Genomic DNA, 12,854 nt, shown 5'->3' on the forward strand with positions numbered 1-12,854 from the left:
AACTGTAATATAGTGTTTTTTTATACCTTGGAAATATTTTATTGTAAGATTGATGGTGAGTTAATGATAATCAGAACAGATGAGCCACTCTTAGCCCTGGTGCTGTCTGTACCCAAATACATTGCTCCCTTGCATTTTTTAGTATTTAAATTTTAATAGATTATATAAACTTTCCCTTTGAACCTCATCATGACATACAAAAGATTGTTACTGTTTTTCATGTGATGAAATGGAGGCTTCTATTGACTTGCCTACAATTAATAAGTGACAGGGTTGTGACATAAATACAGTTTTCTGTTACATGACTCTGTTTCCCCAGCATTGCTATTTTAATGTTGGTTGATAAGGAGAACATAATGTTTTGATAAGAACAAGGGTTGAGGAATTGGTCAAGATTTATTTATTATTTTTTTTTCCTGAAGCTTTATAATTTTTCTCTCAAATTGTTTCCATATAGTTCATAGGTTCTCTCTTAATGGTTCTCTCTTGGAGGGGTCTGGTAGTAGTAATATTTATAGAAGTAAAGTTTGGTATGGGTAATAGCAGTGTTTACACAATTAGACTAGAACTTAACTGATTGAAAATTGCAGTTGGTGATTGAGGATTTGTTGGTTTCTGTACTTCACTGCTGGATGTAAGTTAAGGGGATGGGTAAGATTTTATCAAGTAGTCTGATTTAGGAATTTAGTAACTAGTAACTTAATGCTGTCATTTATCAAGGAGGAGCTGAAAGAAAAAGCCAAGATTGAAGATGAGAAAAAGGATGAAGAAAAAGAAGACCCCAAGGGAATTCCTGAATTCTGGTTAACTGTTTTTAAGAACGTTGACTTGCTCAGTGATATGGTTCAGGTAATTTTATTCATAAAAACATCCAACTACCTCAAAGGATAAAAACCTTTGAAATTTAAGTGACTGTGATGACTAGTCTCTCCATTGTTGACCTCTATAGAATGATTGCTGTCTTTTGAAACCTCTCTTACCTGTAGAAGGAAAATGACATTTTAGATTAATGTAATAAATAAATTATAATTCATTTTCAGAAATTAGATAATGAAGTGGTCCCTTTGACAGCTGTTTTTCATTGAGCTATGTTTTGTCATAGTCTTTGTCGTCTTTGTTTAGGTGCTTAGTATTAGAGATTGGAGGGAGGAAACTTAAGATTTCTTTTATCTGACCCAAAAAGACTTTCTCAGTCTGAAACAAATATTCCAAGGAACATTTACATTTTAAAAGAATAACATAACGATATTTAGCTCTTTTACAATTCTCACTTTTTCTGGGAGTACAACACAGATGTCACCTTCTCTGGGAAACTTTTCCTGTCCTAATTAGAAGCATTTCTTGAGGGGTGCCTGGGGGTTAAGCATCTGCCTTTGGCTCAGGTCATGATCCCAGGGTCCTGGGATGGAGTCTCACATTGGGCTCCCTGCTTCGTGGGGAACCTGCTTCTCCCTCTCCCTCTGCCTGCTGCTCTGCCTGCTTGAATTCTCTCTGTCAAATAAATAAATACAATCTAAAAAAAAAAAAGAAGAAGAAGAAGCATTTCTTGAGCCACTACTCTGTGCATTATAGTACTTGTTGCCTTATAATGTAATTGTTGAAAGTTAAAGTCAAGAAAAAGAAATCTCATAACAATGACTGCTTATTGCATTTCTCCTTTGGAAAAGTAGAAAAGGACCTAGCAGAGTGAAAGGAACAAGAAGCAGTTGGAAAAGGAAATGTTTTTAAAGCCAACATGCCTGAGTTAGACTTGATTTTTTTTAGTCTTCAGCCCATTCAGTCTGATGATGATGTAATTCTCTGTTAAGTCACTTTTTTCCTACTATTGCCAGTAGAAGTAAGTAGAGCTTTTAAGTAAACTAGCTTTAGTACAAGCCATAATCTGGAGAATAGGTCTTATGGTTCATAGTTGTTACATAAAGCCTCACTAAAAATGTATTCAGTCAGCTAAAGGTTTATTGTCCAGTAATAGCACACTAATCCTAAAATGCCGTGTTAGATACGCATTTCCATATTTTCTTAATTTGCAGGAACATGATGAACCTATTTTGAAGCACTTGAAAGATATTAAAGTGAAGTTCTCAGATGCTGGCCAGCCCATGGTAAAAGAACTTTAAAGTATTTTCAGTTTTTTAACATTCGACATTTTTAGGTAGACATACAGAACTTTCTAAAAAGAGGTGATATTCTAAGCCTAGAGATGGGTCAGAAAGAAGTTAAAACTCATACTTGGTATTATTGTTGGTAGGATGTTAATAATTGTGGTTTAAAGGTTGGTAATTGTGATGCAGAATTTATTTCTTTTCCTCCCTCTGAACATAAAACTGTTTTTGAAATATAGGAACTCCTTGATCCTAGATTAAAAATAGATAAAAAATAGTAGCACCCTAAATACTTAACTGTCTCAAAAGGCATGTGTCTGGGAAATACATAAAACAGAATATGTTAGAGGGCTTCCACTTTTCCACTTTTCATGATGACAGATCAGCTACTAGCTTCTCCCAAAAACCATCAGTATTATGTGAGGAATGGGGAAAACTACTACAGGCTATAGTTTGTTCTATCGTGTGTTGTACAGTTGGGCTGTTCTGTCAGATTTGGATAAGAAGATGATTAAAAGTCCTCTTTGTGGGTATGGAAGGAGGAAGGAGTACTTGGTCAGTTTATTAGTGAATAAAACTATTTTATAAACATGTTAATAAATAGAAATTGTAAGCTAAGTTAAGTTTTATTCAGTTTTATTTTGTGTCTTGTCTTGTTTTTTTTAACATAATTTGGGGTTTATCTGACCCTTTCCCAGAATAGGAAAGGCATTATCACCTAAGCGTTTATGTGTTTATAAAAATAAACAGATTGAATTTTACTTACTAATGGATTAACATTTGTGATGTAGGAATTTCATTAGTTTTTTTTTTTTTTTAAGAGTTTCGTCTTAGAATTTCACTTTGAACCCAATGAATATTTCACAAATGAAGTGTTGACAAAGACATATAGGATGAGGTCAGAACCAGATGATTCTGATCCCTTTTCTTTTGATGGACCAGAAATTATGGGTTGTACAGGGTGAGTTTAATTTTACTACTTCCACAGAATATTCTGTCTTTTTGTTTTATTTGTGATTTGTATTATTTGGTAAATCCTTGCGTGTCCTTGATGCATAGTTTATCTCTAAACATTTCAGAAAAGTGTTTTCTTAGATGAACACACTTATTTTCCTAGAATTCTCCTTGGCTTATAGTGTTAGAGACATTTCTTCAAAGGAGAACACACTTAAATTTATTATATTATGAATTTGTGCTAATTGTCTATTTATTGCAAAAATGTGTTTAGAAATAAAAATTTATATTACTATTGAAAACATTTGAGCCAATTTTTCCCTCTAAAATCTGTAATTAAAAAAATAACATTTGGGGTACTTGGGTGGCTCAGTCAGTTAAGCTTCCACTCTTGGTTTCAGCTCAGGTCATGATCCCAGGGTTGTGAGATCGAGCCCTGTGTCTCAGCCCAGAGTCTGCTTGTGATTTTTTTTTTTCCCCCTTCTGCACCTCCCCCCTACTCATGTGCATGTCCTCTCACTCTACTCTCTCTTGCTTCTTTCTATAGAATAATACAATCTTTAAAAAAAATATTTAATTAGGTAAATCTTGGCTCTTCCAGCAGTGAAGTATAATATGGTAATTCTGATAGATTCTTCCCTTTGTTTTGCAAGGTGCCAGATAGATTGGAAAAAAGGAAAGAATGTCACTTTGAAGACCATTAAGAAGAAGCAGAAACACAAGGGACGTGGGACAGTTCGTACTGTGACCAAAACAGTTTCCAATGACTCTTTCTTTAATTTTTTTGCCCCTCCTGAAGGTAAATAGTGGTTTTAGTTTGGGTATTGATGGTTGTTCTGTTATAAGCTTTCTTTAGTTTCGTACTCATTTGAATTTCTTTTCTCAATTTTGCAGTTCCTGAGAGCGGAGATCTGGTAAGTTAAATTATTATTTATTTGTTGAATTATTCACTATGAAATTAAAGAACTGGTTCTCAAAAGTGAGAAGTTGGATAGTTGCTACTCTGATTTTACATTCTGAGGCCTGCAATGCATGGAGAAGACCTTTATGCATCTGAAATTATTTTATTCAGAATGCCTGTAGTATTTCCATTGAGAAATGCTGAAAGGCTAAAGACTTTTCTTTTGAGGCTTGGAAGTATTGGGATTCAAGTTCTTAAGATGATATTTTTCTTATTGAAACTAGGATGTATTAGATTAAATCATTTGTACTATTTATTTATTAAAACTCCTAATCACATTCTGGTTAGAACTCTTTCTGTATTTGTTACTTCAGTGGAAACATGATTTTATATTGTGGCCATGTATTATGAGCATATAGCCGAGAGCTGCCGTAGTGCCTGTGTACAGCCTGGAAGGAGGAACAACCTCAGAGAGGTCTGTGCAGGCAGGGTGTAAGCTACGTACGTTTTGAATCTGCTCTTACTCAGATAGTTTAGTAGTTTTATACATATGGAATTATAAAGTATGTGTATTTTAGATACTTTTGAGTTGGAATAGTGTTGGCTAAGGCTAAGAACAGATCTATAAAAGGCAAGTATTTCTGCTTGTAAAGAGTGATGAGTGGCTTTGTTAAAAATGTCTGTCTTAGGTGGGACAAAAAAGGGGACTATAAAGCAGCACCCGAATTTTAGGTAGAGCTACTTAATGAACACAGAGATAGAGTTTTGTGCTATTTTCATGTCAGTGAGTGGGTTGGGAGTTTGTGTTGAAGTTGTCTTTTTTTTTTTTTTTTAAAGATTTTATTTATTTGACAAGAGATCACAAGTAGGCAGAGGCAGGCAGAGAGAGAGAGGAAGGGAAGCAGGCTCCCCGCTGAGCAGAGAGCCCGATGCAGGGCTGGATCCCAGGACCCTGAGATCATGACCTGAGCCGAAGGCAGAAGCTTTAACCCACTGAGCTACCCAGGCGCCCCTGTTTTTTTTTTTAATTCTGTTGTCAAATATTTATGGTAATAGAACAGTCTTGAGGTAGTTACAACTAGAACACCTTCACCTGTGATTAGAAGTCTTTCTGTCAAAGTGCACTGCTCCCGTGTTTTTTTTCACTGTTTATTATAGTGGATTATGTTGATGAGTCAAAATAAACATCCATGGAATGTTTACTCATTGTTCAGTATCATGGAACTTAAATGACATTATTTGAATTTTGAGTAATGTCTGCACCATTTCTGTGTTGTGCTTTGTCATTAAATAGAAATCCTAGATTGACTTAGTATTTATTAAGTAGGATTCTATCTCCTCATTTGGCATTATACATACAACTGCTTGTGTACTCTCTTTAAGGAAGTGTGAGTGATCCTCCATGTTCTTTCATTATGTGCCATATACCTAATGTTATTTAAATCCCGAGATTCTTTCTTAGTATTTATTCCATTTGGTGTTTTTAATAGTGAATATTTATAAGGAAAATTAGTCATGTAACAAAGTTGCTTTTATTTAACATTTCAAGTAAAAAAATAAGCAATAACCGGTTCTAATTTTTATTTTCTCAAATTTCTCTGAGTATGTACACTTACATGGTAACTTTGTTTTATTAAAACCCTATGAACCCAAGGTATATATAGATGATTGTTTAATCATACACATAAGCTAATTTTAAAATGACAGAAAGTTATTAAAAGTTCAATATTGTTTCATAGAGTTTAAACCCAAGAGTTTTGCATGTGCCTAATTAAATAACAGTTATTAAATTTTGTGCCTTTTTTCCCTTAAAAAAATACAAAACAAAACAACAGGATGATGATGCCGAAGCTATCCTTGCTGCAGACTTTGAAATTGGTCACTTTTTACGTGAGCGTATAATCCCAAGATCAGTGTTATACTTTACTGGAGAAGCTATTGAAGATGATGATGATGATGTGAGTGAATCTGAATCCTGCACTGAAATCATTTGGTGAGGGTATGATGGTCACATTGGTGAGCAGTTAAATGAATAGATGTAATTTAAAAAAAAATAATAATTCAAAGGCTAATTACTGATATCTTATAGATAACTTTCTTGACTTGTTTTAAATATGTCCTCTTAGGGTCTTGGTAGCTTTTATTTTCCTGCTAACAGGAAGACTGCTTTGACTTAGTGCAACTTTACTAGTGTTTGGTCACTGTTGTAGATATATTATGCTCTTTGACCAAAACATACCTAAGATGCTTTTTATTACTTAAAAATACTAGAAGCATAGAATTTTTATCCAAAGGAGTATTAAGCAATGATTAAGGTAAAATTAGGCTGCCCTCAAATATTTTGGCTATCTTTATTGCTAAGTGTCAGTCATTCCAATAGATTTAGGGCCTTTTTTGTGCTGTGTGTTCACATAAATATAGGCAACTAATATTCATAGTAATAGTTCCCTGATCACACTTAACGCACAGTCGTACTGTGTTCTTTATTTTAACTTTCTAAATTGTCAGATTTAGATAATGGGACTGAATTGAATGATTCCTGCAGCCATTTAATTTATAATTAATTGCCTTGGGTTAAGTATTTTCCTCTTTATAGATATTAGTGGATATAAGATGGCTATAACTAATGCTATTCTCAAATGTTTGTTAGCTTCATTCAAACTTCATCCTTTTTTCCCTTTTTAGTATGATGAAGAAGGTGAAGAAGCAGATGAGGTAATGTTTACCAAATGAGCAAATAATTCTCTGTTTAACACATTGAGAAGCAAATTGAGTTACTTATGTATTCCTTTGCTATAATCATTATTCTGTGATATGGGATATAAACCTTTTGGAAAAAAAATATGGTTTTAGAATTCTACAGCCAAACAATGTATGTATGAGGTTTCAATAAATAAATTGCAAAACTCAGAACATTTTTTTTATTTCAAATAATTCTGTTCTACTGCAGGGTTATCAGCTCTTTGAAGAAGTCAAAAGCTGCAGTAAACTTTTTCAACGTTGGCTGCAGTAAATCTTTTCAATAAAAGCTCTCTGGATGTCTCAAGTTGTGTTGGGAAATTTTTCATATTAGAAGCTTTCAATTAAATTGCATTGTCACCATACTCTGTAATCATGAAAATCTTTTGACCTATAGAGTAACTTGTATTAAAATTTCTCCGTACATTATGAGCCATTTCTTCCTACTGTGTACCTACTTCATGGATGCATTTTGAACTTTAATATAGGAAGGGGAAGAAGAAGGAGATGAGGAAAATGATCCAGACTATGACTCAAAGGTGAGCAAAATTAGTGCTGCTTTCTATTTAATTCAAGCAGGTTAAATAAGAGTTGATATCTCTTAATAGATATCTCTTAATTTTGGTCCATTGAACTCTTTAATAAATCCTGTTGACTGGAGATAATATAGTATAGTCCACTTTAATCCCCAATGGCATTTCAACAATACGTGAAATTTGAATGCACATTTCCTAAGAAATTTTATTTTTGGTTCTGACTTTGTATTTTTCTTAGTCTTAGGCTAAATAAACCCTAAAATTCTTTTTTTAATATACATTATCTTGGGGTTTTGTTTTTTTTTTTTTAGATTGTATTTGAGAGAGAGAAAGCATGCATGAGATGGGGGTGGGGCAGAGCTAGAGGGAGAAGCAGTCCCCACTGAGCAAGGAGTTGATGCCTGCCTCTAACTATGGGCCCCGGGATCATGACCTGAGCCAAAAGCAGATACTTAACAGACTGAGCCATCCAGGCACCCTGGGCTTTTTTTTTTTTTTTTAAACAGTTTTTTTAAGAAGCATTTTATTTTTTAAAGATTTATTTAGTTATTTTAGAGAGAGGGCAAGTGGGGTTTGGGAGGGGCAGAGGAAGAGGGACAGAGAGAGAAAAGCCAGCAAGAATCCTCAAGCAGATTCCCTGCCTGAGAGCACAGAGCTAGACCCGGGGTGCAGGGATACAGGTCTTGATCCCAGGACCCTGAGAAGTCAGCATTCAACTGACTGAGTCACACGAAGAATTTGAAATTACTTACTGCATGTGTTGTTAGGTTTTCCCTCCAAAGGATAACTTTATAAACAAAGCTTTTTAAATAATCTGGGTGCTTGGGAATAGGGAAGCAGTACTCTTTGTTAGGTTTTCTGCGCCACTTCTGTTCTCTTTATCTTTGAGACTCCCAACCAGTTGGTGGGTTTTTTTTTTTTTTTTTAAGAGTTTATTTATTTATTTGACAGACAGAGATCACAAGTAGGCAGAGAGGCAGGCAGAGAGAGAGGAGGAAGCAGGCTCCCCGCAGAGCAGAGAGCCCGATGCAGGGCTTGATCCCAGGACCCTGAGATCATGACCTGAGCCGAAGGCAGAGGCTTAACCCACTGAGCCACCCAGGCGCCCCCCAATTGGTTGTTCTTGAGTATTTGTCATATCAGGGTTAGTAAAGCCCTTTATCTCCCCCAAAATACATAGTACATTATCAGGATTCATTTGAAACTTTGGTTTCTGATAAGTGCATTCATTCATTTGCTAAATACTATAAAAGATCCAGAAGATACTTTAATGTAGTAAGCAGGTAAGAGAGGGGGTAGTTAATAATCAAATCAAATACTCTAAAGGGTATGAGTGTTAGTATGTTTGGATAATTGATCTATAAAAAGGCAAAAATAATTGGTAATATGACTAACATAAATTGCTTGGTTGTTTTTGAGGATTATGGTTTAGTTTGTTACTTTATGGCGTTCATTCCAGAGTAAAATATGGGCTTTATTTTAAGCATTTTTGTGACTTGCTAATATTTGAATAAATAATTTGCCATCCTTGCATACCTTTTTGTTTAATTTGGCAAAAATTTTGGTACAACAATGAGATGATATAATTACAATAACTAGTGTTGAAAATTAACCGAAGCAGGTAGAAAAAGATAGATTGACTTGTTGTTTTCCTTTAACAGAAGGATCAAAACCCAGCAGAGTGCAAGCAGCAGTGAAGCAGGATGTATGTGGCCTTGAGGATAACCTGCACTGTAATAGCCTAAACACAACTATTATTTACTTACAGCCTTATGTTTTTGTATTTTCTTGGTAGATCAGTAATTTTTTTTAAAGGAAAGGAACTGATAATTTTAAAGACCAATTTGTTCTACTTCGCATTTTAACTAGTTTTTCTGCCAGATCTGTTGATTTCACAAATTCTTTCATGCATGTTCATTCATTACTACATGGTTTGGTTCTTCTGGAGTAATTTTTATCATGTAACAAAGATTTTAGATTACAGCTATGAAAGTGAACAGAACTGTTAAAAGAAACTTTTTTTTTTGCTTTGCTAATTTTTTTCCTGAAGAACCAAAGTATTTTTTTTCAGCTGGTAGTTGAATTGGGTTTACATTTGCTTGCACTAGCTGTGCTTTTCATTACTTTGTTATAGAAATACAGTGACTTAGACAATTCCTCATTTAAAAAACAAAACTTTTTGAGACAAATAATATGGTTAAGAATTTCCAGTAAGACCACAACTGATAACTTGGATTATTAATGGTTTTTTATTTTTGGTGAGATAGTTAGAAACCTACTAAGAAAACCGTAGTAAAGAAACCTAACTCATAGTGTGGTTATTGGTTACTGTAGGCAGGTGAATAAAACCTATTTTCAGAAGTTAAGCCTCATTATTTTAATTGTGCTTTTAAATTTAACTTCCATTAACTAAGCGTCTTTTCTTTATGGTAGGGTCTACCTTCTGCTTCCCTGGAAAGGATGAATTTACATCATTTGACAAGCCTATTTCAAGTTTTTTGTTATTGTTTGTTTGCTTGTTTTTGTTTTTGCAGCCTAAAATAAAAATGTCAAATATAATTTTAGTTCTCACAAGATAATGTCTTAATTTTGTACTAATTCAGGTAGAAGCTGAGGCCTAGCTTGAATTAAGCATTGTACCCAGTTTATCATATTATGGAAGAGAAGTGTGTCAACTTTGGGAGAGGTACTACATCGGCTAATTAAGAAAGTATAAAAAAGAAAGGCAAAATCTTAAGTGATGTAATGTTTTTTAAAGAGAAAGATTAAAAGGTTAATCTTTTATTTCCTTTGATTAGAGCTAGAGAGAAGGCCCCAAGCCTCTATATAGTTAATTCTAATTCTTACTGCTTTTCAAGTATGAGTATGTCATTTACCCATGCTTCTGTTTACTATGTATTAAAATGGGTAGTACTGTTTACCTAACTACCTCACAGATATGTTAAGGCATATTACGTTAAATTTTATGAAATGTTTCTTGATCTCATTAAAAGCTCAAAAATTTGGACCTATTTGTACCACAAGTATGATAGCCAGCATTTTATTCATACCAGGGCTAGATAGTTCAACTGGAAAACAAAGGTTTAAGTACCTCTATTCTGGATCTGGTCAGACAACACTCTTGCAGATCTTTGTGTGGCTCCTATCTTAATAGAAGCTGATAGATGAGCAACTCTTTGTAAAGGTCCAAGGATTGTTTTTAGGTGTTTTAGTTATGACCATATTGTAGTATAAACTACAGAGATCATGGGACTAACATAGGAAGAAGACCATTTTTAGTGGGGGGAAATGCCATTAAATTTGAGACTGTAGAGCCACATTTAAAATACCTCAGGCTAATTACTGTTAATTTTTTGTGATGAGCTTAAAAGCTTTGACTCGGTGAGGGTAGACTAAATGGATTATAATTAGAAGACGGCCTAGAGTTCCTGCTCTTAATAAAATTACATTAAGTTTGTTCTTAGAAGTGATAGAGCTTCCTTTTTGAAAATTTAGTATTAAGATCTTGGAATGTGAACACATCTTATTATTTGTATAGTACTATTCATTCCTCTCCTGTGATTTTAATAAACTACTGGAAATCCTTAACCAGTTACAGTAGTGTGTAGGAAAAAAATGCCATGAAAACACCTTATGTTTTTCCTCTTTATTTTCAAACTGCTTTTGTTTGCTTTGATTAGATATTCTTTGCTGATTCTTGTTTTTGTACCCGTAGCTCATTTGATCACAGCCTTTTCTCAACTCAAAAAATTTTAAAGATAGAATCCCATTTTTTAATGAACTTAAGCAGCAGAACCACTATTTTTTTTTTTTTTTTCCATTCCTTTAGGTAATAGCTATTGCCAAAGTGAAGGGACAGATACTATTTCATCTTGTTACATAAAGGGGATGTGGTTTGCAGAGGAATTGTTTTCTTAATAAATTTGGCATTGCAGTGTTCATCTATGCCATCTCTCCAGTTCCAAAATGGTTCTATTCCATTTTAGAAATCTGAAATATGTAATTTGAAATCCTTAATAAAATTTGCATTTAATTTTATAAAATGTACTGGTGATATTTTGGGTGGTTTTTTTTTTTTTTAAATGTGGATATATTTCTCTATTTTTTTTGAAGAGCAGAGAGTAGAGATTATTTAGAGTAGGCTATTCTATGATTAGGCTAGGATGGCCTGTCAATTTGTATAGTTTTAAAAGCAACCTCCCAAGCCTGCTAAATGGACTTTGTTATTGGAAGACTAGAAAGGTTTTTACTCTGAGTTAAATATAGACATTTTTGAGACACTTTAAATTTTGTCTTTACATTTTCAGTTTATAGTTTCCCCTAACTCAGGCACCAGATTACCAAGAAGTTCTATTTTTTCTCTCTAGAAATGGCAGAATCTCATATAATCACCTTTGTAAGCTAATACTTTGAAAATTTTTTTCTGTCATTTTGTGGTCAAATATGGTAAGTAAACAACAATAGTTTCATAAATCACTTAGTACTTTAGTGATTAAAGATTCACAGATATCTGAAAGTTTATGAAAATTTTCAGAATTTCTATCTAGTTCACTGAAGCAGTATTAGTATTTCTATGACATAAAAATATCTTAATTGTGTGGAACTGTCTTACAGAATAATACTTAGAAAAATGGGATTCTACCTCTGTTTCCTTTTTAGCTCATGTAATAAAAACAAACCTGAAAAGGATTAGCTTTGATAGAAATGTTTTCATTATAATGTGAATAGGTTAATGATACTGATTGGTGTATAATAAGGCCCCTAAGATAACTGAATTAACTGTTCATATTACTGCTGTTTGTAAGACAGTATGAGTTTGTGGGTTTTTCTGAGTTGTAGGCCATTACCATTATTAAAAATAAAAATAAAACTTTAAATTATTGTTTGTGAAAACCTTATACAATACAGAAATACTAAACTAATATTCAGATATTTTTTGAATGCTTGGTTTCAGGGCTTGGTTTAGAATTTGAGTCCATTTTTGTGGGTTAGTCTTAAAAAAACTTTAGCCTTTATATTTTTTGACTAAGTCAAGCCAAATGTTATTTCAAATGTACAGAATAAATGGGTAGTTTAGAAGAAGTATATGTTCTTAATAGGAACCCTAGGAAAGAGAAGTCCTATGCTACTTCAGGTTTTTTTTTGTTTTTTTTTTTTTCATCTTCTGCACTTTATATATACAATTGGTAATTGTGAACTGGACTTTGTTTTGAAAATGTGTATTCATAATTTAGGTAATTTGTGACTTAAAGGACTAAGTCTAATAGCTGAAAAGTAAATGTAAATGATAATGGTGAGATTAACTAACTCATAGTGGTGACTTTGTATACTGGTTTAAAAATCTAGGTATCAGAATATAACTTGGATTAAAAAACCAAGTTCTTAGAATAATTAGGGATCACTTATGTGACTTCTGAGAAATGGAGACATCTTTGTTGGGGTGTGAAATTACTTAAAGGATGAGCGTTTATCCATGAGTAATTTTTAATTGATGTATTAATTATATTTTCAAAAAATACAGTATACATTGTATCTTGTGTTTCTTCCATTTGACATGTACTTTTAGGTTTTTCAGTTAAAAAAATTAAGGCATTGACTAATTTTCTTAAGTGTAAAATAGAT

General features: G+C 33.3%; 1 protein-coding gene across 4 annotated transcripts in view; it reads left to right on the plus strand.

Moving 5' to 3' along the window:
* Positions 1 to 11,270, plus strand: part of NAP1L1 (nucleosome assembly protein 1 like 1) — a 34,048-nt gene extending 22,778 nt beyond the window's left edge. For 2 of the 4 annotated variants that reach the window (XM_080811187.1, XM_080811185.1), the window contains 10 exons: positions 721 to 849; positions 2,031 to 2,102; positions 2,924 to 3,063; positions 3,710 to 3,855; positions 3,951 to 3,970; positions 5,793 to 5,915; positions 6,643 to 6,672; positions 7,185 to 7,235; positions 8,894 to 8,965; positions 9,666 to 11,270. In XM_080811187.1, the coding sequence (XP_080667313.1) occupies positions 721 to 849; positions 2,031 to 2,102; positions 2,924 to 3,063; positions 3,710 to 3,855; positions 3,951 to 3,970; positions 5,793 to 5,915; positions 6,643 to 6,672; positions 7,185 to 7,235; positions 8,894 to 8,929 (747 nt within the window). In that variant the 3' untranslated portion in view covers positions 8,930 to 8,965; positions 9,666 to 11,270. The remainder of the gene's footprint in view (positions 1 to 720; positions 850 to 2,030; positions 2,103 to 2,923; positions 3,064 to 3,709; positions 3,856 to 3,950; positions 3,971 to 5,792; positions 5,916 to 6,642; positions 6,673 to 7,184; positions 7,236 to 8,893; positions 8,966 to 9,665) is intronic. The other 2 variants (XM_080811188.1, XM_080811186.1) reach the window with 1 other exon arrangement.
* The last annotated feature ends 1,584 nt before the right edge of the window (positions 11,271 to 12,854 follow it).

The sequence above is a fragment of the Martes martes genome (assembly GCF_963455335.1).
Source record: "Martes martes genome assembly, chromosome: 8".
Lineage (NCBI taxonomy): Eukaryota > Metazoa > Chordata > Mammalia > Carnivora > Mustelidae > Martes > Martes martes.